The sequence below is a fragment of the Oryctolagus cuniculus genome, chromosome 6 (assembly GCF_964237555.1).
Source record: "Oryctolagus cuniculus chromosome 6, mOryCun1.1, whole genome shotgun sequence".
Lineage (NCBI taxonomy): Eukaryota > Metazoa > Chordata > Mammalia > Lagomorpha > Leporidae > Oryctolagus > Oryctolagus cuniculus.
Genome location: NC_091437.1, coordinates 96,255,822 through 96,280,469, shown reverse-complemented (window position 1 = coordinate 96,280,469; position 24,648 = coordinate 96,255,822). Strand labels below are relative to the sequence as shown.

Genomic DNA, 24,648 nt, shown 5'->3' with positions numbered 1-24,648 from the left:
CTCTCTGACTAGATCCTTCAGAATAGGGTTGAATGGCAAGGGTGAGAACAGATGTCCTGGTCTTATTTCTGATCTTAGGGGGTGAGCATCCAGTCTTTCACTATTGTGATCTAAGCAACTTTTTTTTTTAATAAATGAATTATATCAGGTGAAAGAACTACTCCTCTTGTTTCTGCTTTTATCATGAAAGGGTATGGGTCTTTGTCAGTTGCCATTTTTTTCTGCATCTTTTGAGATGATTTTTTGTGTGTCTTTTTTGTCCTTTTTTTATTTATTTTAAAGGCAGAGAGAGTTCTTCTATCTGCTAGTTCACTCCTCAAAGGCTTGCAACAGTCAGGGTTGGGCCAGGCCAAAGCCAGAAGCCTAGAACTCAATCTGGGTTGCCCACATGGGTGGCAGAGTCCAAGAACTTGGGCCATCACCTGCTATCTCCCAAGGTGTACATTAGGAATAAGCTGGAACCAGAAACAAAGCCAGGACTTGAACCTAGGCACTCCAGCATGGCATCCCAAAAGTCATCTTAACTACTACACCAAATGCATCCCTTTTGTTCTTTTTTCTATTGGTATGTAGATTACATTTATGATTTTCACATATTAAATCAACATTGCATTCCTGGGATAAATAGCACTTGATTATTGTCTATAACCCTTTATTATATGTTCCCAAATTTGGCTTACTAGTGTTTTGTTGAAGTTTGTTTTGCCTTTTTTTATGTTTTTTTTAAAGATTTATTTATTTATTTTAAAGTCAGAGTTACACAGAGAGGAGAGTGAGTGAGTGAGAGAGAGAGAGTTAGTTCTTCCACCCACTGGTTCACTCCCCAGTTGGTTGCAATGGCCAGAGCTGTGCTGATCCAAAGCCAGGAGCTTCTTCCGGGTCTCGCACGTGGGTACAGGGGCCCAAGGACTTGGGCCATCTTCTACTGCTTTCCCAAGCCATAGCAGAAAGCCGAATCAGAAGTGGAGGAGCCGGACTGGAACCGGCACCCATGTGGGATGCCTGCACTGCAGGTGGTGGCTTTTACCTGCTGTGCCACAGCACCAGCCCCAATTTTTTTAAGACTTTATGTGAAAGGCAGAGCGACAGGGAGAGAGAAAGAGATCTTCTGTCCACTGGCTCACCTCTCAAATGGCTTTAATGGCCAGGACTGTGTCAGACTGAAGCTAGAAGCTGGGAACTCAATCAGGTCTCCCACGTCGGCGAGGGCCCGGGTACTCGAGCCGTCTTCTGCTGCTTTCCCACATTAGCAGGAAGCCAGAACTGGGACTAGAACCAGTACTCCAACAATAGCATGCTGGCATTGCAGGCAGCAACTTAACTTGCTGTGCCACAGCCCTGGCCCCAGTTGAGGATTTTAATGTTTGTATTTATAAAGGATAGTGGTGGGTTCTTTTGTTTGTTTTTTGCAACATCTTTCTCCAGTTTTGTTATCGGGAATATTGGCCTTGTAGGATGACTTGAGAAGTGTTTCCTCCTTTTCTATTTTTTCGAAGAATTCTTGAAAATATTTTGTAGGTCTCTGTATTATTATCTGATTGTTCCACCAGATCTATTTGCAGGTATTTTAATTTTTAAGCTAGTATGCTTATTTTTTCTAAGTTTTTTATTTCTTACATAGAAATGACATTAGTTTTAAGATACTGTTCTTATGTGAAGAAACCTTACTAAATTCACTTATCCTAAAATTTGTATTAAAGTATGTAGTCATGTTGTTGCAAATACTGCATTTTCTTTTCCTTGCTATATTACACTAAATAGGAACATTCCATCATATTGAATACAAGCAATGAAACCTTATCTTGTTCCCCAGACTAGGAGAGCTTTCAATATTTCACCATTACAAATGTTTGTAGATGCCCTTTTTCCATTATAGGAGTTCTCTTCTGTTTTTCATTCACTGTTACGTTTTTGTAATGACTGGATATGAGATTTTAAGAAATACTTCTGCAGCCACTTAGATAATCTTGAATTTTTCATTATTCTTTTAATATGGTGAATTGCATTGATTTTCAAATGTAAAACTAATCTTGCATTCCTGGCATAGATCCAAGTTGGTGATGTTAATACATTGCTTTTGCTTGATGATTTTTTTCAGTATTTTAAGAGTTTTTGCATTGGTGTTCATATAAAAGATTGGCATATAATAATCTTTTTGATAATATCCTTCTTATCAGATTTTTATTCCAAAGTTCTGGCTTTATAAAAAGCATTGGACAGATTTGTCCTTTGTACAATGTGAACATTATTTCTTATTTAAGTGTTTGGAAGAATTTGCCAGTGGAATCTTCTCTCTCTCTTTCTCGCTCTCACTATCTATCTATCTAAAAGGCAGAGTGTCAAAGAGAGGGAGAGAGCTTCCATCTACTGGCTCACTTTTCAAATGACCATAACAGCCAGGTCAAAGCCAAGAGTCAGGAACTCTATCTGGGTTTCCCACCGGTGACTAGGGCCTAAGCACTTGGGCCATCACCTACAGCCTTCCCAGGCACATTAGCAGGAATTGGAGTAGCCTAGTCTCAAACTGGTATCACTGCAATATGAAATGCTGGTGTCACGAGCCACAACTTTACCCACTACACCACAATTCTGGCACCTGGAGCCTTCTTCATGGGAAGGTTTTTAACTATACATTCACAGATAATAGAATTATTCAGAGTCTCTGCTTCTTAGTGTCATGTCTTTTGACAAAATGTTTTTCAAGTATTGTTTTAGATAAATATACAAATATATATACATAAAACTATTCAACAAGTATTCTCTTATCCATGCCTGCAGATCAGCAGTGAGTCCCACTTTTCATTTCCTATATTAGTAATTTATATTTTTTCTCTTTTTTCTTCCATCAGTCAGAAGCAACATTTTTCTTTTTTGTTGTTGATTTTCTTGGTTGTATCTTTTCTGTATCATTGCTTTGTGTTCTTAATTCCCTTTCTTTTGGATTTAATTAGCTCTTTCGTTGGTTGTGGTTTACCTTCTTGAGATGGATCTTCAGATCATTGGTTTTCTCCCTTTCTTGTGCATTTCACTTGAGTAAGGGCATACTTCCTCTCAGCACTCCTTTAGCTATATTTTGCAAGCTTTTATATGTCTTTCATTATCATTCAATTCAAAATGGTTTGTAATTCCAATTGTGATTTCTCCGACTCATAGATTATAAGTGCATTGTTTAATTTACAAAATTTGTTAATTTACCAGTGTCCTTTTTGTTACTGATTTCAACTTGATTACATTGTGATTAAAGAACCTCCTCTGAATCATTTTAATTCTATAAAATTTGTTAAGACTTTCATCACAGTTCAGTCTGTATCAGTTTTGGTAAATGTTTGTTTTCAAATGCAAAGGGATATAAATTATGCATTTGTTCAGTATTGTATTCTTTAAGTATCAAGTCAAATTTGTTAACCATGCTCAATCTTTTGTATTCTTCCTAATTTGATGGAGGGAATTCTGCTTAATCTGTCACTTATTGAGAAATTTGTTAAAATCTCATACTGATTATAAACTTGACCTCTTCTACATACAGTTTTATAAGTTTTGCTTTTGAAGATATGTTATTAACTCCATCAAAATTTCAGACTGTTCTTCCTATTTAATGTATCCTTTTTTCATTATCAAATGTCTAGGTTGTCTGAGTTTACTGTTGCTGTATCAGGTTTCTTTTGGTAAAATATTATCATGGTGTATCTTACAACAGAGAGAAAGAGATCTTCCATCAGCTGGTTCATTCTCCAAAACAGCTGAGGTTGGGCCAGGCTGAGATCAGGAGCCAGGTACTCCATCCAGGACTCCACCTAGGTGGCAAGGACCCAGTACTTGACACAGGTATATCTGCTGCCTCCCAGTTTTACAAATTGGCAGGAAACTGGATTAAACATAGAGGTGGGACTTGATCCCAGGCAATCCAATATGGGTATGGGTATCTCAAGAGGCCGCTTGGGGGCTGGCACTGTGGCATAGCTAGTAAAGCTGCTGCCTGCAGTGCTGGCATCCCATATGGGCGCTGGTTCTAGTCCCGGCTACTCTACTTCTGATCCAGCTCTCTGCTATGACCTGGGAAAGCAGTAGAATATGGCCCAAGTCCTTGGGTCCCTGCACCTGCGTGGGAAACCTAGAGGAAGCTCCTGGCTCCTGGCTTCAGATCGGTACAGCTCTGGCCGTTGTGGCCAATTGGGGAGTGAACCAGAGGATGGAAGCCCTCTGTCGCTCTCTGCCTTTCCTTCTCTCTGTGTTAACTCTTTCAAATAAATAAATAAATCTTAAAAAAAAAAAAAAGACAGCTTGACTGGCTGCATGGTACCTGCCCTACTTCCCTCTGCATTTTTTATTTCAAACCTTTCTTTGTCATAATATATACAGTGTGCTGGCATCACAGCAGCAAGTTAAGCCACTGCTTGTGACACCAGCATCGCATGTCAGAGTGCTGATTCCAGTCCCTGCCGCTCCACTTCCAGTCCAGCTCCCTGCTAATGTGTCTGGGAAAGCAGCAGATTTCCCAACTACTTGGATTCCTGCCATCCTTGTAGGAGACCAAGATGTAGTTTCTGGCTTTGACCTGCCCCAGTCCTGGCTGTTGGCAGCCATTTGGGGAGTGAACTAGCAGATGAAGACCTCTCTTTTTCTGTCTTCCTCCTTCCCTCCGTCTCTGTCTCTCCATCTCTTCCTGTCACTCTGCCTTTCAAATAAATATTTTTAATAAATAAAATGTGGCTCTTATATGAGCTTGTCTTTAGATTTCATTTTTTTTTTAATATTTATTTGAAAGAGTTAGAGAGGAAGAGACAGAGACAGAGATCTTCCATCCACTGGTTCACTCCCCAGATGGCCACAATTCCTTGCCAAGCCAAAGTCAGGAGCTTCTTCCAGTCTCCCACATGGGTAGCATGGTCCCAAGCATTCAGACCACCTTCTTCTGTTTTCCCAGGCCATTAGCAGAGAGTTGGATTGGAAGTGGAGCAGCTGGGACTCGAATTAGTGCCCATATGGGATGCCAGCATTGCAGATAGCAGCTTTGCTACTAACCAGGACCCTTTAGATTTCATTTTTCACCCATCATTGTGTCTGCTTCTTGGCAGTTATATCATGATGCACTGAGGAATGTTTTTCTTTCCATTTATCCTTTACTGTGCCAAGTAAAGCTTTCTCAATCTTGGACTGGTTTCTTTTGCCACTGAGGGTAAAGTTCTTGGCTATAATTTCTTCAGATATTCTGCCCCATTCTCTTTGTCTTGTATTCTAGGGTTCCGTTAGACGGTGTTAAGCCTTTCTACCTTGCATCGTGTATCTTTTCACACCTTCTGTATTTTCCGTCTTTTGTTGGTCTGAGTGATTTCCTCAGCTCACTAATCTGATGTGCCCAATCTGGTATTAATTTTGTTTATTGAATTTATATTTTCAGTTACTATGTTTTTCAGTTCTAAGGTGACAGATTGCAGTTCTCTAGTGAAATCATCCATCTTTTTCATTTGTTTTGAGTATTGTGGTGCTTTTTAATGTCACTTTGGATAACTCCAGATTTGGATCACCTGAGGATCTATTTGGGCTTTGCTCCCTTGGGTTTTAGGGTTCAGGCTTTATTTGTAGAATGTCTGCCAATATTTAGTTGACTCCCTGTCTTTTGTGTAAAATGTGCAGAGGCTCTGGACAGAGTATGAGTGGATCACCCTGTCCTACTGAAGCTGATCTACAAGTATGTCCAGTTTGCTGTCATTCCTACAAAATCAACATGTACTAGGAATTCATAAGGGCTTTCCTCCTTAATAGGTCCCGAAATGAAATTTTGTCTTCCTGTCAGTGTGAGAGTTCAAGTTCTCGTTTAACTTTGCAGTTTTTAGAAGTTGCTTTCTTCCTGATTTCTGAGTCTTACTTGGTGCATGCATGATGTAACGTTGGCAAATGCCTTAGAGTAAATCATATGTAGAATGTCTAACAGTTCTCTTTGTAGGATTTCAGCTAGAATCTTGGCAGCCTGGTGTCCCTGAACTCAGCTTTAGGCTATTATATTATTGTGCTCTCTACCTCAGCTCTTGGGTTTACAAATAGTACAAGAGAAATGGTAGTTAATATGGTCACTTTAGTTCATTTCCTCTCTTTCCAGAAACTTGCCACATCCGAGTCCTAGCTGCCTTGTTTGTTTTCCAGAGCCTTCAGATAACTCACTTTATATTCATATATTTTACATTTATATATATGAATATAAATTTCTATCAGCATTTTTTTTCTGCTTCAAATAGGAGTTATTTGGGGCTGCTGTTGTGTCACAGGAGGTTAAGACACTGCCCGCCTTACCAGCACCTTATATCCAGTTCCCATCCAACTCCCTGTTAATGTACCTGGGAAGGCAGTGAAAGATGGCCCAAGTGCTTGGGCCCCTGCTGCATGTGAGGGAGACGAGAATGGAGTTCCAGGCTGTTGCAGCCATTTGGGGAGTGAGCCAACAAATGGATGATAGCCTGTGTTTCTTTCTCTCTCTCTCTTTCTCTCTCTCTCTCCCCCCACCCCCTCTCCTTTTCTCTTTACCTCCTCTCCCTCCCCCCCTTCTCCTCAAAAATCTTTTTTAAAAAAGCCTTTTAAAAGTTACTTTCTTTTAATTTGATGCTTTCAGTTCGTTGTGTTCAGCGTGATTTCAGGTTTTATGATTGGTTAAATACTAGTAAAGATTACTAGAAAATAAGTTTGACAAGTATATATTGAATTTGAAGGTTTCTTTTCTGAAGATGACTTTCAATGCAATGATTATATTATTGTTTGCATTCATTATAACAGAGGGTAACACTGATTGTTTTCTTTTTTCAGAAAATGGTGTAAATGGAACAGTTACTTCAAATGGAGCAGACTCTCCCCGTAATAGAAAAGAGAAATCTTCATAATGAATTATAAACTAATTGGTTAATGTCCCCAAAGAAATCTGCTTTTTACTATATCTTTCAGCACTAGAGATTTTTCTGTTCTTTGAAAATACAGTTTGTGCTCTTTGATTCTTGCTGTTGTACTGTTTCACGCATTTTTTAAAAGGGTGTTTGAGGGGAGGGTGATTACTATGAGTGAAAATATAGTTTAGCTCAGACTAAGCTACTTGCCTTCAACATAGTTTAGGGACCACCACCATATTTTATTTTGTTTTATATCTTTGAGCATTTTTCTAATTATTTGGAGTAAAACCTATTTACAGAAATCCCACATATCAGTGATACAATTTCTTGCTCTCGCCAGTTTTTTATAATATTAGCAAGATGGCCTATTCTAACAAGGCCATATTTTTTAGGTTATCTTTCAGGGTAAAATGGAAATACCATAAAGTTGGATGTCAAACTTTAATATGTTTTCAGTGTTCTGTAATTTTTAGGAATTTTTGTAGCCTTTACACCTGGAAAAAAAGATTTATAAAAATCACCAAAATAATTTTGTGCTTTATTTTATAGTTAGTGATTGTTAGTGTTACATCCCTAGTTACCAAAAAAAAAAAAAAAAAACAAACAGAAAAACTAATGGTTACAACATGTGGAGATTTATTGCCATATATATTGAATCAAAACATCAACATAAAAGTACTTATGAAGTGAAGTCTTTCTTGTGCATTTTCAACACTTGTAAACTGGAAATCAGTAAATATTTACTATGAAGAGGAAAATCTGACTTGTATAGCCCTTTTTGATATGTTTGTTAATGATTCTTAATGGGGCTTGTCGTAAGTTTGATATGCATAGCATCCTAGAAAAATATTGTTTAACCTACAAACCCTTTTAAGAAATAATGCCTACTTGATTTATATCTATAAAAAAGATGTCAGGTAATTATATTTGGAAAACATTTAATGCACTAACTTTAAAGAATTTGAAAATTCAGGTGGATAAATAGTCTTACAAAAGACAGTGCTTTATGTTACAACTATAGCTTTGATCCCATCTTTATCTGTATAAAACATATTTTTGGATAAATATATATATATATTTGTAACTACAGAAAGGCTCTAAAAAGCATTTGAGTAAAATATTTGGTTCCCTTTTCTATAATTATTCTTTAAAATCCCTATAGCTATATTTGGTTGGTTGGTTTGTTGCCTTTATAGTCCATATCATTGCTCCTTTGGTGTCCTGTGTTCCCCATCTCTCAGTTCTGTCACCAGCTAGCATTTGTGCCATGTTTAGTGTAAAAGTTGCAGACCTGTCAGGTCTGTGGTGTAAGTTGCCATGCTGCTAGAAAGTTGTGCTTTCTCTTTCCAGCTGTTTACCTACTTCCTGGAAAAACTAGTAGCTCTCTGTAGCATTATGGAGTTTCAGTGGAACCAAATTTTTGCCATTAAAAACTGGCATTATATTAAACTATACATTGAGAAATCAATCAAAATAAAAATTTTTACTTTCACAAGCTGCATCCTGGACATTTCCTTTATTGTTAGCATTGATGCTGTTTAGAACACCTTTTCCCCATTGGTGTGCTCTGGGGGGAAAAAAACAAAAAAACAATACTTAAGAAGGCTACTGGAGGAGAAATGATTCATAACCAAATAAATTCAGGGATCAATGGGTTAAACAAATCTAAAAGTTGTTCTTTCCAACAGGATTGTTCTATCCTTGATATATAAATGTACTTCCTAGTGCACTAAGAATGTTGGGAGTGGAGATATAAATATATATACATGCAGTATTTACCCACATCCTTTGTGGAATCTTTGCACTGAATTATGGCACTTGTATTATGTAACATACACCAAGGGTTTAAGAAAACAAAGCCGTTAGTATGTAGTTATAACTTCACAGCCCTAGACCACTGCTTCCAGTTGCTCTAAGCAAAGTCTCTTCACTGGCTCTCAGATTGTGCAGAGGCCATCACTGTCACTTGGGCTCATTCAAATCCGACTTTTAAGCCTGACTGGAATCATGTGGGACTGTGAACCAAGACAGCTGCTGTCTGGTCTCAGACTCTCAGTGATCTTGAACTCATTGCTTTGCCATTATGGGGTTTAGTGTTTCTCTCTGCAAAATGTCTGCTTTTGCATATGGAATATGGTTGTAAGTCCTTAAGTTCAAATGAATCCTAGAATAAAGCTTCTATAGATAAGGAAATGGGAAAAAAAATTGTTGGACAGATATGATTAGAAATAGCCCAATGACATCCTGTATCTGCATAGTGTTGCCAAATGTTTTCACCAAAAACTAGTTCTGCTTGTCTACATGTATACTGTGATAAAATTTGTTTTTAAGACATAAGCATAATGATAGTGATCACCTATTTACATCTTTAAAATTAACCCTATAGAAAATTCTAGGGACTGATACTTAAAGTAACATTTTCCTTAAAAAAAAAAAATCCTAGATGTAGACAGTGACTCAGTTAAGAATTATCAACTAGTAAACTTCAACATAAGACAGGCTGAAAAATGTCCACGTGCACATCATCACATTGGCAGGAGGAGTTAAAACTAGAATCCAAGGCCTGTGGAGAGTGAGTGAGGTCCAGCCTCTAGGTGCTTTAAAAAAAAAGCTCTGAGTGGGTAAGGGCAGGCATCCGTATCAGAGTGGCTGGGTTCAAGTTCTGGCTCTGCTTCTGACTCCAGCTCCCTGCTAATGTGCACCCTGAGTGGGGTGATAGATGATGGCTCAAGTACTTAGCACCCTTGCTACCCACGTGGAAGACCTGGGTTGGCCCCAGGTTCTTGTTGGCATTTGGGCAGTAAACTAGTGAGTGGAAGAGTCTCTCCTTTCAAATACAATGAAAATCATAAAAAACTTAAAGACATAAAATGAGAGGCAAGATGTGGAGCTCTTAAAAGATTTGCTTGGGGCCAGCGCTGTGGCACAGCGGGCAAAGCTGCCGCCTGCAGTGCCAGCATCCCATATGGGCACCGGTTCAAGTCCCGGCTGCTCCACTTCCAACCCAGCTCTCTGCTATGGCCTGGGAAAGCAGTAGAAGATGGCCCAAGTCCTTGGGCCCCTGCACCCATATGGGAGACCCAGAAGAAGCTCCTGGCTCGTGGCTTTGGATCTCCACAGCTCCAGCCATTGCAGCCAACTGGGGAGTTAACCAGTGGATGGAAGACCTCTCTCTCTCTGCCTCTCCTCTCTCTATAACTCGGACTTTCAAATAAATCTTAAAAAAATAAAAAGTTTGTTAATCTGATTACTATGCGTTGCTTTAAAGCTACCAGTCATTCACAGTATCTATGGCTGTATTCTGTTTTGTGCAGAGTACCTGCTATTTACAAAGGCAAACCAGTTATGTTTATCTCAGTATGACTTGCTTTACAAAAAAGTTGTATTAGGTACCCAAGTTATACACATTGATCAGCTTTATTCAATACTCTTTGGGAAAAGGCCAACCTAGTTCATCTACAGATTAATGTATTTGTTCAAGGCTGAATTCAAACACATTAGGTGTCCTGAAAGCAAGCTTTAAAAAAGTTTGAGGCTATTGTCCATGAGTCTCATTCAGACTGTAACTTTGATCTCATTTGAGTTTGAAAAAAAGAAGGAATTTTGAAGATAAACTCTAACCAGTTCAAGTCATAAGTAACCTAATTGATTTCAATTGTCATTGATAGTTACACAGTGGTAAGACTTAACACCAAAATTCAAATCATGTCTGTGTGATTAATCTCTGCCACAATTTCCTGTGGTCAATACAGTCCCCAAATGATGCAAAATTGTACCCATTTAGCTATTCTATTTCCCACTTTCAATACTATATTCAGTGAATTACATAATTCAACATTTAGTTATAAAACAGACTTTGTGTTGGTTTATTTATTATTTATTTATTTATTTATTTGAAATGCAGAGGGAAGAGAGAGCATTAATCTGCTGGTTCAGTCCCCACATGGCTGCAACGGCCTGGTCTGAGCCAGTCCCAAGCCAGGAGCCAGGAGCTTCCTCCAGATCTCCCACATGCGTGGCAGGGGCCCAAGCATTTGGACCATCTGCTGCTGCTTTCCCCAACCGCATTACCAGGGAGCTGGATCAGAAGTGGAGCTAGCTGGGACAAGAACCAGCGCCCAAATGGGATGCACCCACTGCAGTATTGTGTTATTTTGCCCAGCTAATATAATTATTCTGAGAACGTTTAAGGCAGGTTAGGCTAGGTTAGATATATTAACATACATTTTCAACTTAACAGATGGATTTTCAGCAGGTAATGCCAGACAGCCAAGGAGCATATTTAAAAAAATAAAAATATTATTTGAAAATCAGAGTTAACACAGGGAGAGAAGGAGAGGCAGAGAGAGAGAGAGGTCTTCCATCTGCTGGTTCACTCCCCCAGTTGGCCCACAATGGCCAGAGCTGTGCCGATACAAAGACCAGAGCCAGGAGCTTCTTCTGGGTCTCCCACGTGAGTGCAGGGGCCCAAGGACTTGGGCCATCTTCTGCTTTCCCAGGCCACAGCAGAGAGCTGGAACGGAAGTGGAGCAGCTGGGACTCGAACTGGTGCCCATATGGGATGCCGGAACTGCAGGTGGCAGCTTAACCTGCTATGCCACAGTGCCGACCCCAAGCAGCATCTCTTAATAGCACTACCCCTCAAGTTAGTTTAAGAACTTAATGTACATAAAAGTTGAGTATAACTCTAGTATGCCTGATGTTTATCAAATATTAGTTGTAAACTCATATCTTTGTGACAAGCACAGCAGTAATTGCCAGTTGTTACTACTTTGTTTTGTGTTGAAGTTTACCAGCACTATTGAACACTGGTGTTATGTGATGCAATACAGTGTTCCATGGTTGCTGTCCTTGGCCAGTAATGTTGTCTGAAATGTTCAAGCCAATGCAAAAGCCAGCAAAGTTAACACTGAATCATCGAAAGACTTCACAGACTTGTTTAACCAGCACAAATGTTCATAAATATAATATCCCTATTTGTACTGAACCATTTACACTTAGAAATATGTGACACAACTATCAAAGCAAGCACTCAATTTCTAAATAATGATTTTCTAAAAATCAGTTCCTTGCAGGGCCAGCGCCATGGCTCATTTGGTTAATCCTCCGCCTGCAATGCCGGCATCCCATATGGGCTCCAGGTTCTAGTCCCGGTTGCTCCTCTTCTAGTCCAGGTCTCTGCTTGGCCTGGGAAGGCAGTGAAGATGGCCCGAGTGCTTGGGCCCTGCACCTGCATGGGAGACCAGGAGGAAGCATCTGGCTCCTGGCTTCAGATCGGCGTAGCTCCGGCTGTAGCAGCCATTTGGGGAGTGAACCAATGGAAGAAAGACATTTGCTCTTTGTTTCTCTCTCTCTCACTGTCTATCTGTCAAATAAAAAAATTAAAATAAAAAAATCAGTCCTTTGCTTTATGAAGACATACTTGCATTTAGATGATATATATAGCTTCCAGAGAGAATTTTTGCCTGCTTGGAGTTGCCTTATGTTCTAATGGAAAGAAACTCCATTGGATACCTGAGGACTGCAAGAAACACTTATCAGGGCCAGCACTATGGCATACCAGATAAAGTTGCCGCCTTTAGTGACAGCAACCCATAGGAGCACCAGTTCGAGTCCCACCTGCTCCACTTCCAATCCAGCTCTCTGCTATGGCCTGGGAAAACAGTAGAAGATGGTCTAAGTCCTTGGGCCCTTGCACCCATGCAGGAGACCTGGAAGAAGCTCCTGGCTCCTGGCTTCAAAATGGCTTCAAAATAGCTCCAGCTATTACAGCCATCTGGGAAGTGAACCAGTAGATGGAAGATTCTCTCTCTCACTCTCTCGCTCTCTAATTTTGCCTTTCAAGTAAACAAATCAATTTTAAAAAATTTATCATGAAATTTGAATTGATCTCACAAAATGTCCCAGAAATTATATTACTAGAAGTTAGCTGAAAGACCTGCAGGTGACAGTATGTGTGGGATACAGGACAGAATCTTCAAAATGTTTGAGGGAGTATGGTATCTAATGCGTACACTGGGAGACAGTGGTGATGGCTTGTGTGATTGGTTTCCTGCCACCCATGTAGGATACCTAGATTTGAGCTCCTGACGCCCAGCTTTGGCCACAGCCAGAGGCCATTACAGGTAATTAGGGATAAATCAGTGGATGGGCGCTCTCTTTTGCTCTCTCAATTTGTCTCTCTCCCTGTTTCTGTGCCCCTCAAATGAATTAATTTTTTTAAGTTCATGGAAAATGTGCGTTATGAAAAAATTATGCATGGACTTCAAAAATGTTTGCATCAAATAAACACCTTTTAATTCCATTTTCCTCTGATTTTTTTTAGATTATTTATTTATTGGAGAGGTAGAGTTATAGAGAGAGGGAGAGACAGAAATGTCTTCCATCTGCTGGTTCACTCCTCAAATAGCCACAATGGCTGGAGCTGAGCTGATCCAAAGCTTGGAGCCATGAGCTTCTTCCAGGTCTCCCACGTGAATGCAGGGGCCCAAGGACTTGGGCCATCTTCCATTGCTTTCCCAGGCCACAGCAGGGAGCTGGATCAGAAGAGGAGCAGCCAGGACACAAACCGACACCCATATGGGACGCTGGTGCTGCAGGTGGAGGCTTAGCCTATTATGTCACAGTGCCAGCCCTTTCCTCTGATTTTTCTGAAGACCCTCATACATGTGTGTGAAATATGTGTGAACCAGACTAAAATCCGATGAAAAAGGCCCTTTTTCTATTGTATGCTTACTGACTGACTTCTGAGCTAATCCCTTTTCTATCAAAATGAGAAATTATAACAAAGTTCCTTATGAGAACAATTAAAATTTAATTTTTCAAGGAATTAATTTAGGTTGCTATGACCTCATGACCAACTAGAATGGTTGTTTTTTATTTCTTGCTAATTTCATTTGCAATGAACAAACAGTAAGACATAGGTTATTTGAAACAATTCAGAAGAGAAAAATGTCTATACTGTATATACTAAGTATCCAAAAAAATGAAAAATCAAGGATGCTTCCCAAAAAGTAAATCAACTCTGTAGGATTACAGCTTAGAAGACTACCAGGATGGGTGCCAAGTTCTAGTCCCAGTTGCTCCTCTTCCAGTCCAGCTCTCTGCTGTGGCTGAGGAAGGCGGTGGAGGATGGCCCGAGTGCTTGGGCTCCTGTACCCACACCTGGCTCCTGGCTTCAGATCGGCATAGCTCCGGCTGTAGTGGCCATTTGGGGAGTGAACCAACGGAAGGAAGACCTTTCTCTCTGTCTCTCTCCCTCACTGTCTAACTCTGTCAAATAAATTAAAAAAGAAGACTACCAGGAATATGTTTGAATGAGTGGTGGCTTACGAAAAACCTAACACAGGTGGAAACATTGAAAATTTCAAAAGAAAGCATGCAAGACTTGAATTCAACTTCATGCCCAAAGAGGACCTCCATAACCACACAATCATTGATGAGTCCCAGTGAAACCCCGCTGAAACTTAGAAGTCATTCCCTTGTTAATATGGTGTAGTAGGGCAACTCCAGCTCAACACAGAAACGCTGCTACAGGGCAGTGAGACAGTCATGGGGAGGTAACCACTGAGCCAAAGGAACTCTCTTTCAGAAGTAAAACCAATAGCTGCAATGATTTTTCTTGAAATGGATACAATGTAGCATCTACATACTGACCATTATACAGAATGCTGAGGCTCATCTTATTCTATTATACAGCATCTTGATTTTGCATGGCCCCGGGGGTTGCTTTTTGTTCTTTTTTTTTTTTTTCCCAGTGCACATCCAAACAGAATGAAGAATTTAAAAAGCAGAGCCATCCTGCAGAATGTAGCTTCAGGTTTGGTAATCACCACTCCCCTTGTTTTACTGATTTGGATGAGCAGCAACATTCTAATTGCAGTCCAGCCTCTCTTGTTTAGCAGGCAATGCCAATCATTCCCCATTATATGTTGCTGGAGAGAGAGTGCCCGCAAGGGGCTGCTGCAATCACCACCATCCGCGTCAGCACTCCCGACTCCAGGGGTAAGAGCAGCTGTACTCTCTGTGCTCGTTAACCCAGCTGCCCTTGACATTTGTTCCTTTTTTTTTTTTTTTTTAGTATGTCGCAGATTTGCTACTTTCCTCCTGTGCTTTTTTTTTAATTGATTACTTCAGCTGTTTCTTACACAGGATGTGCACTTCCATGTAAAATAGTGCGCGTATATTTCACACACCAAGTTTCAAAATTCCAAAGAGAAGACTTTTGTATGACTGGGATTTGATGTGAGAGAAGGACCAGTCTGGGGACCAAGTTGAAAGGAGGTCCACAACTTCACTCACTGCTCTGAAAGTTTGGCTTAAAAATACTGGAGGGGCAGCCATCCAGCCTAAGGGTTAAGCTGCTTGTGTCCCACATCAGAGTGCCTGGGTTCAAGTCTTGACTCGCTTCCTAATTCCAACTTCCTACTAATGCTACCTCTGGGAGGCAGCAAGTGATGGTTCCAGTAATTCAGTTCCTCTTACCCATGTGGGAGAACTGGATTGAGTTTTCAACTCCTGGTGCTGGCCTCAGCCCAGCCCAGGCTATTGCAGGCAATTGGGGAGTGAACCAGTGGATGGAAGTGGTCTCTCTGTGTGTCTCTCTGTCTCTCTCTCTCTCCCTCTGCATCTCAAATAAATGACTTATTTAACTAAACAAAATGGTTGCAGTAATAGTGATCATCACAGTAAAAACTCTTGACGTTTATTGAGTATTTCATATGTGCCAGTTCATATTTAAAGTATGTGGCAGCAGTGTGCATTTAGTCCAGCAGCTACGATGCTCATATCCCACGTTAGAGTACCTGTGTACAATTCCCAATTCCATCTCCTGACTCTAGCTTCCTGCCATTGTAGCCCTTGGAGGGCAGGGGTAAAGGCTCAAGTAATTGGATTCCTGCCACTCACGTGGAGGACCTGGATTGAGTTCCTGGCTCCCAGGTTTGGCCTCTGCTCAGTCTCAATTGTCTCAGACATCTGGAGAATGAACCAGTGGATGGGAGCTCTCTCCCTCTGTTCTGTCTCTCAAATAAATAGAATTTTGAAGTTTTGGAAAATAGTTTCTTCTTGCTATTTCCCAATTACCTTAAAAACTGAAGCCATCAGTTACATAGAATTCTCTGTTCTTAGCGCTTTTCATTTTAGAGAAGCTTAAATTCAATGGGTTCCTACCCTGAGATGCGCTGACTCCCCTCCAACTCTACAAATGTCTGGTTTTGGAAGGACAGCCTGTTTTGGTGACACTGTGCTTTCAGCTTCCCCTTCACTCAGCAGGGGCCACATGTCTAGCACGTTGCATCTGAAGTGTAGGAAATGGAGACAGGATATTTTGATCTTAGCATCCTGGTGTATCGTGCAGATCCCACCCTGCCTACCCCCGCCCCCCCCCCCCCCGCCCGGAGTGCCCAGGACAGCCTCCTGCAGACCAGTCCTTTGTTTTTCCCCACAGGCATAATTGTCCTAGGCTTCTAGGCCACTCTATCAAGTAACGCAAAGAAGGTGGTTTAGAAACAATTGAAAGTGAAGTCTAAGATGAAGCCCCAGCAGGTTCTGTCTGGTGAGGGCCAGCTGTCTCATGGGCATCACCTGATTGGTTTGTCCTCCCTTGGAGAAAGGAGTGAACAACTCCCTCGGTACTAGTCTCCCTCATGAGGGCTCAGTCCTCATGACTTAATCTCCTCCCAAAGTTCTCAATACCTAACACCATCTCACTGCTAGGGGAACAGGTTTTCAATATATGAATTTAGGGGTGGGGGGGGGATAAAAAAATTCAGATCATGGCAATAATAATGCTGTCTTTAATTGATGCTAAAATGTACTTCCCTCATATTAGCATATCTGAAACAGGAATGGGTCTTTCAATCAACGGCATATTCCAGTTAGTGTCACACAAAATAAGGATATTAAAAAAAAAAAAACATTGCTGGGCTGGCGCCATGGCTCACTCACTTGGTTAATCCTCCACCTGCGGCGCCAGCATCCCATATAGGCTCCAGTTCTAGTCCCAGTTGCTCCTCTTCCAGTCCAGCTCTCTGCTTGGCCCGGGAAGGCAGTGGAGGATGGCCCAAGTGCTTGGGCCCCTGCACCCACTTGGGAGAACCGGAAGAAGTTCCTGGCTCCTGGCTTCGGATCAGTGCAGCGCCGTGGCGGCCATTTGGGGGGGTGAACCAGCGGAAGGTAGACCTTTCTCTCTGACTCTCTCTTTCTCTCACTAACTCTACCTGTAAAATAAAATAAAATAAAATAAAATAAAATAAAATAAAATAAAAATAAGAGCCTCAGTTTTACGGTCTGCACTCCCTATCCTTCCCGGGGAGTTCTGCAATTTAGAGACAAGGTTATCTCTAATTATAGATTGTTAGTTATGCACATAAAATATCTCGTAACATTTTAATGTATTCCAAAAATATAGGCGGCTCTTCTGGGCATTAGAGGGATTTTAAAACTTACTAGAAATACAGTCCCTACCTCTCAGGACTCGGAGTCTAGGGCTATCTCAGACAATCATTACAATAGTGGGGAAAGTTCTAGAGCAGGGATGGGTACCAGAAATCTCATAGGGCTGATATGAGCTGGATTCTGCCTGCAGCTGGGAGTAGGCTTCCCTGAGGAAATGACCTTGAAGGTGAGTTTTGAACCAGAACTTGCTCCAGACCTTCACACACCACGCCAGTGATGAATGAATTATTTAGAGTGAGAAGCTGGGCCCACAGCTCAGAAACAAGGACATAGGATCAGTGTGAGTAGATGGGGTCTCTGATGGCCTGAGCGGGTGAGGAAAGAGACGGGGCAGGGAGAAGCAGTGCAGACACTAGAGGTCCGAGAACCCTAGCAAGAGCACTTCCAGGAAGGAATATCAGCAGTGTCATAATGTGCAAAGAGGAAAACAACCAAGACTGAACAGAGGCCACCAAATTTATTTCCTACGAAACATTGGTGCCCTCGGTAAAGAGAGCAACGGGTGTTACCCAGGGGTTCCCTCTGCCTCACTTTTACTTAGGGCAGAGAAAGATCCCATGGGCCCTTCTTCCAGCCTGGTCTCCCCAGTGGACAGCAGGTGCTCGACTCCCAGGCTGTGAAAAGAGCAGTTTTGCCAGCACTGGAGATCACCAGCTCCAACCTGCAGCAGATCTGAATTGGAAAAAGGCAGGGAGTTGCTGGGGTACTCCCCCTGCCCTTTCCCCTCACTGAGAGCTACACTAGGAGTCTTCCAGGGATGATTGTGGATGTAGGGGCAAAGGGAAGGGCTACCATCCTGGCTGCTGCACCCCTGGGTAGAGGCAGGGGGATCCCAGGAGTAAACTTGGAGAGGCCAAAAGCTGGGAACCCTTTGTTCTACTGCCCAGCAGGGCAGCCCCACAGAGTTCAGCAAATGCACCACCCCAGGGAGCTTCCCCCACTCAGGAGCTTTGAATTCTCAGCTGGCACACCTTTGTCACTAATATAAGTCAGTTCTGGGGCCCGCAGCCAACTTATGACCTACGGTTGACCTTACAAGCTATGGGACATGCCTAAGATCATGGTCACAGACAGGAAAAGATGTAACCTAAAGAGTGGGCTCAGAGGGACAACAAAACACAGCTTGTGCTGTAATTCCACCCTACCAAACTCAAATCAGTGAAAAAGGCTGTGAGCTGTCTTAGTCTGTTCCAAGTTGCTGTTTCATAATGCCACAGACTGAATAAATTATAAAGAAATTGCTTTCTTTTTAAAAAAAATATTTTCACTTATTTCAAAGATACGGTGTGAGAGAGAGAGAGAGAGAAAAAGAGAGAGAAAGCCAGCACTTCTATCTGCTGGTTCAATCCCCCCAGTGGCCCCAACAGCCAGGGCTTGGTCAGGCTGAAGCCAGGAGCCCAAAATGTCCCCCAGGTCTTCCACATGGGTGGCAGGGACCCATGCACTTTGGCCATCTTCTGCTGCTTTCCCAAGTGCATTAGCAAGGAGTGGATTGCAAGTAGAGCATCTGTGACTCAAACCAGCACTCATGGGATGCCAGCATAGGTTAACCGCTGTACCACAATGCTGACCCCAAGAAATGGGCTTTCTTTGGCTCATGATTCTGGAGTCTGGGAAGTGCAAGAGCAAGGAGACCACATCCTGTGAGGGCCTTCCTGCTGCGGCATAACATGGTGGCAGGTGTGTGGGGAGCAATCCGGACTGGACTAAGTTACTGGAATTAAGACTTATTCTGTGCATCTGCTCTCCCACAATATGGCGCTGGGAGAGAAGAAAACAGCTTCTACACAGCTGCCTCCAGTTCAGCCAATAAACTGTAGGACTTGCTCCTGATTGGAGGAGAGCAGCGTACTCGGCGTGTGGGCAGCCGAGTTAGGATTGGCGGAGGAGGACTATAAAGGAGGAGAGAGACGGCAAGTACCAGGAACATCTAAGGGGAACATCTAAGAGGAACACCTGTGCAGCCCCTGAGAGAGCCGGCTGGCGGTGTGCTGCTCCCCTGCGGAAGTGGGGAAAGCGGCCAGGGGGAACCGCCCTTCCACGGAGGTGGAAGGGACAGTAGCCAACCCGGGAAGAACCAGCAGCAAACCCGGGGAGGGCCGAGCAGACGAAAGAACAGCGCAGGGTCCTGTGTCGTTCCTCCACAAAGAGGGGGAGTGACATAATGGTGCCGTGACTCGGATATGAAGCCTAGGCAGGGTTTAGTGTCGTTCCTCCACGAAGAGGGGGAGCGACATAATGGTGCCGTGACTCGGATAGGAAACCTAGGACGGTTAGGAAACTTAGGAGGGAAGAAACGGGAAGAACTGGGAAAATACCGGAGAGAGAGACTAGCAAACAGCCTAGGGAAAAGCCGGACGAAAAAGGTGCCGGAAGAAGCTATTGAAAGCCTAGGCATAGACTCGGATACAGACTACGGGGGGAAGCTGGGAGAAATCTCTAAGGTCGAAAGCGAAAGTGAAAGCTAGAACAAACAGACTCGGATGCGGACTGTGGGGAGAGGCCAGGAGAAATGAGGGAGGAGTATTGTTGGAGGAAAGCTTGGGGAAACATACCGGGTAGAGAAAAATGTTAGGGAAATTGAAGCCACGGGGGGCAGGCCGAGGCGGAGACGAAAGCCACTTTGGGATTCTCAAGTTAGCCCGGGAATAGGGGGCAAAAAGTTGAAACCAGAAGTGGAAACGTAAGCCAGATTGGGATCCATCTGATTAGCCCGGGGAGCAAAGGACGGGAAGCCAAATCGTGGGGCGGAGATGTGAGCTGGGTTGAATTCGCCAGGTTAGCCTGGGGAACTTAGATTGAATGCTAATGGCGGAGACGTAAGCTAAGCTGTGTGACTCGCGGAGGCTGCCGCGCGCAGACAGAGTGTGTGGGGCTCAAGTAGATAGGGAACGCTGGGCTAAAGCGAAGCCACGCAGATGAGAGAGGCGCGGGCTGAAGCGGCTCAGAGCCGGAAAGCCGCCGAGAAGCAGCCTCGGGGCGGGCGCCAGGAAGCCGCGGGGATAAGAGAAACAGAAGTTTAGAAGTAAAATGAGAGAAATAGAGAAATAGGAATGCTGGAAGATAGAAGTAAAATGGGAGAAATAGGAATGCCCAGAGATAGAGAAATAGAGAAATAGAAAGGCCTCCCCTCAACATGGCAATGAGAAAGCTTGGATTCGGTCTGCCTGATTAGGGAGGCGGTGAGCACCTGCGGGCGGCTAGCAGCTTATGCGCCGCAGGTCACCGAAGACAGGCACGAATTAACATCAGTAAGGCCTCCCCACAACACAGCAATGAGAGAGCTTGGATTCGGTCTGCCTGATTAGTAAGGCGGTAAGCACCAGCGGGCAGCTCGACCAGAGTGTGAGCTGCAGGTCACCGAAGATAGGCACGTTATCAACACCAATAAGTCACCCCACAACATGGCAATGAGAGAGCTTGGATTCGGTCTGCCTGATTAAGGCGGTAAGCACCAGCAGGCGGCTCGACCAGAGTATGAGCCGCAGGTCACCGAATACAGGCACGCATCAGCGCCTAAAAACCTCCTCACAACATGGCGAAGAGAGGACCCGGATTCGGTTTGTCTGACTGATAGGACTTGTAAGAACCTGTGGCAACTCTAGCAAGCAGAGCAGAGTGTGTGCCACGGGGCACCGAAGACAGGCGCGTAACAATGCCAAAAATAAAAAGAAAGGGGGATCTGTGGGGAGCAATCCGGACTGGACTAAGTTACTGGAATTAAGACTTATTCTGTGCATCTGCTCTCCCACAATATGGCGCTGGGAGAGAAGAAAACAGCTTCTACACAGCTGCCTCCAGTTCAGCCAATAAACTGTAGGACTTGCTCCTGATTGGAGGAGAGCAGCGTACTCGGCGTGTGGGCAGCCGAGTTAGGATTGGCGGAGGAGGACTATAAAGGAGGAGAGAGACGGCAAGTACCAGGAACATCTAAGGGGAACATCTAAGAGGAACACCTGTGCAGCCCCTGAGAGAGCCGGCCGGCGGTGTGCTGCTCCCCTGCAGAAGTGGGGAAAGCGGCCAGGGGGAACCGCCCTTCCACGGAGGTGGAAGGGACAGTAGCCAACCCGGGAAGAACCAGCAGCAAACCCGGGGAGGGCCGAGCAGACGAAAGAACAGCGCAGGGTCCTGTGTCGTTCCTCCACGAAGAGGGGAAGCGACACAGGTGCATGTGCAACAAAGAACCACGAGGGGCAGACTCACTTTTATAGCAACCCACTGTCCCAATAACTAATGCACTCTGGGACATCAACCTTGAGCCATGTACAAATGCTCTGCCCCTGTGACCAAATCGCCTTTCATTAGGCCCTGCCTCCCAACACAGTGTCCTGAGGATCAAGTTTCCAACATAGGAATGTGGGAGACACATCCAAATCATAGCACAAGCAAAAATCAGAAGAGGAAAGCAAAACAAAAAACAAAAAATGATAAGTACTCTGGATGGCCAGCTAGACCTGTCCCACACAAGCTATTTGGTGGCATTTTCCCAAACACAATGTCAAGCCATAGAATATGTAGGGATGGACAACCCAAGAATGATTCGTGCCCCACAGAGGCTTGAAATATGGAGTGGAAGTCAAGTTACTACGTAACGTTACAATGACTCATTACAGGTGCTACAACGGGCAAGTGCTTACGAGAAGGATGAGGGGGTGGGGGTGGGGGAAACAACCCAGAAAAAGTAGAACTTCACAAGGGGAAGCACTATGGAGCCCTTTGTTAGAACAGCCCACCCCAGACAGAAGCACGAGTGGACAGGCAGGGCAGGATCTCCCAAGACACATCTCAGAGCCAGGCCTTGTGAGCACAGGTCCAGGACTCTTTCCTTTCTGACCTGGAACCTGCACAAGCTTCTTCTGTCATTGTTTTCAGCAGAAAGTGTGGCCTATAGGTCTATATGCCTGTACTGTACCAGGGCTATCCTTCCTCCCTCCCTCCCTCCCTCCCTCTCTCTCTCCAAGTCTTTCTTCTTTGAAGACAGTAGTGAAAGTGAATTTTTTCAGGCAACATTTCTAAGTCTGATGGGTATAGTGCCTGCCTATTTTCTAGCACATGTAACTAGTATTATTCCATGATTTCATTCCTCCTCTCCTCTCCACATTCAGTGAGCACTATTGAAAAAGTCCTCAATGGTTAGTAAAAGAGATAAAGCAACACAGGAAGAGTTCTATGAGTCAGGAGGCAGACCTTGCATCCTGAAACACCTGGGAGCCAAGAGGAATGACAAGGGGCTTTTAGGGACAAACACAACCTATGTCAAATTTCCCAGCTCTGATTTAATCGCAACAAACAACTACACACACAGTCTACTAACAGGGATCTGCTCCTGACTCTGACCAGCGGTAAAGAGGCTTGAACTTTCAACATAATGCATAGCCCTACCATCTTTTAAGCCAATGCTACTGAAACGGCAGCCAGGGGGTGGGTCCCTGGTCCATCCTGCCAACTCTAGGGGTCTGCAGGAAGTACAGAGATACAGCAGGCATTTAGAGCTGCAATGGCAGTTGGCCAGTGGAGTTTGATGTCCATTAAATCTAATAAAAAGAATTTGCGTTGTATGTGTCCTTGGGTTTTTCTATTTCATCTCTCTAGTAGTTGATTTTATTGTATTTTTAAGATGTTAATCCAGGATGGATTTAAGACAAAATGGCCGTTCTGCACAAGCATTCTGAAATGCATTGTTCTGAGCCTCTAAGTGGGTTTCAAAGGCACTCCACGCACAAGTACAGGCAGTTAAAGCTGAGGGTTTCCAGAAGGAGCTAGAAATACTAGAAATACTTGCCACTAGTCAGAAGGGAGTCTGAGGTTACCCAACAGGCTTTCAAACGCAGAGCTCTTGATCAGGTTCTTGGCAACTCTCCTGACTTCAGCCACCAGGAAGCACAGATAAGGAGGCTTAAGAAAGCAGAGTCCACTCCTCTCAGAAGTCAAACGAGGGGGGCAGGCACTATGGTGTAGAGGGTAAAAACAGCCTGCAGTTCCAGCAGCCCATATGGGCGCCAGTTCGAGTCCCGGCTGCTCCACTTCTGATCCAGCTCTCTGCTATGGCCTGGGAAAGCAGTAGAAGATGGCCCAAGTCCCTGCGCCCCTGCACCCATGTGGGAGACCCAGAGGAAGCAGCTGGCTCCTGCACAGCTCCAGTCATTGCAGCCAATTGGGGAGTGAACCATCGGATGGAAGACCTCTCTCTCTCTCTCTCTCTCTGCCTCTCCTTCTGTCTCTGTGTAAACTCTGACTTTCAAATAAATAAATAAATCTTTAAAAAAGAAAAACCAGTCAAGTGGGTGTCCTTTTCCAGCAGGGAGGCTAGATTTCCCAGGACCCCCACAAGACGGTGAGCTGGTCCACGAGTGGCACAGAGAACTTGAGTGTTACCAAGGGTCACATCGGCTTCTTCCAACTTCCTGCGCTTCCAGTCACAAACCAGGTGCATAAACCCTTCAGTGGCCACCCAGGTGTCTTCAGTTAAATAAAACCAGGTCTTTCTGGTAGGAAACCAGCCCTTCAAAGTCACATTCACCCGCCTTGTGGCTCCTGTGTTTGTGACAGAGCTGTGGGGAGGCTGTTGGCCTGATTTTTGCTGGGGGGATGCCACAACATCCCCTAGCGAAGCGCTGCCTCGCAACACAGCAGCGTCCGGGGTCTGTGGCTTCTGAGGTCTGCACTCTGCCTGAGCCTGCCTGGAAGCACTCCTGGGTGACTGATGCCACTGTGTCCCTTGTGGACATCGCCTATTGCCTTTATTTGTGTTCTTTTTTTTTTTTTTTTTTTTAAGATTTATTTCTTTGAAAATCAGTCACAGAGAGAGAAGGAGAGACACAGAGAGAAAGATCTTCCCTCCACGGATTCACTCCTCAAAGAGCCACAACAGCCAGGGCTGGGCCAGGCCAAAGCCAAGGGACAGGAGCTTCATCCAGGTCTCCCATGCAGGTACAGGGGTCCCAGACTTGGGCCATCTTCTCCTGCTTTCCCACGCCTAGTCACAGGCAGCTGGATTGGAAGCGGAGCAAATCAGCGCCCATATACGGGATGCCAGCGTCACAGGCAGCAGCTTAACCCACTCTGCCACAACACTGGCGCCAAGCCATTGTTTGTATTCTAAGCTGTTCTTGTAAATCTTGTAAGCTGGTGTCTTGGATTAGCCTAAATTAGTTAGATTTTTGCAGGCAGAAGAAATACATCTTTTGCAATTTCCCCGCATTTATCACATTCTGTATCTGATAGACTATTGGTAAATGCTGACTAACTTACTAACAATCTAAATCAAATAACAGACTCCGGTTTTTATTTTACTTTAAAAGTACATTTGTTTCCCTTG

At 43.7% G+C, this 24,648-nt stretch overlaps 1 protein-coding gene across 2 annotated transcripts in view; it reads left to right on the top strand.

The window, feature by feature from the left end:
- The window catches only part of TRAM1 (translocation associated membrane protein 1), a 39,281-nt gene extending 30,914 nt beyond the window's left edge, over positions 1 to 8,367 (top strand). For both annotated transcript variants that reach the window (XM_002710463.5, XM_051843828.2), the window contains exon 11: positions 6,796 to 8,367. In XM_002710463.5, coding sequence (XP_002710509.1) covers positions 6,796 to 6,869 — 74 coding nt within the window. In that variant the 3' untranslated portion in view covers positions 6,870 to 8,367. The remainder of the gene's footprint in view (positions 1 to 6,795) is intronic.
- The last annotated feature ends 16,281 nt before the right edge of the window (positions 8,368 to 24,648 follow it).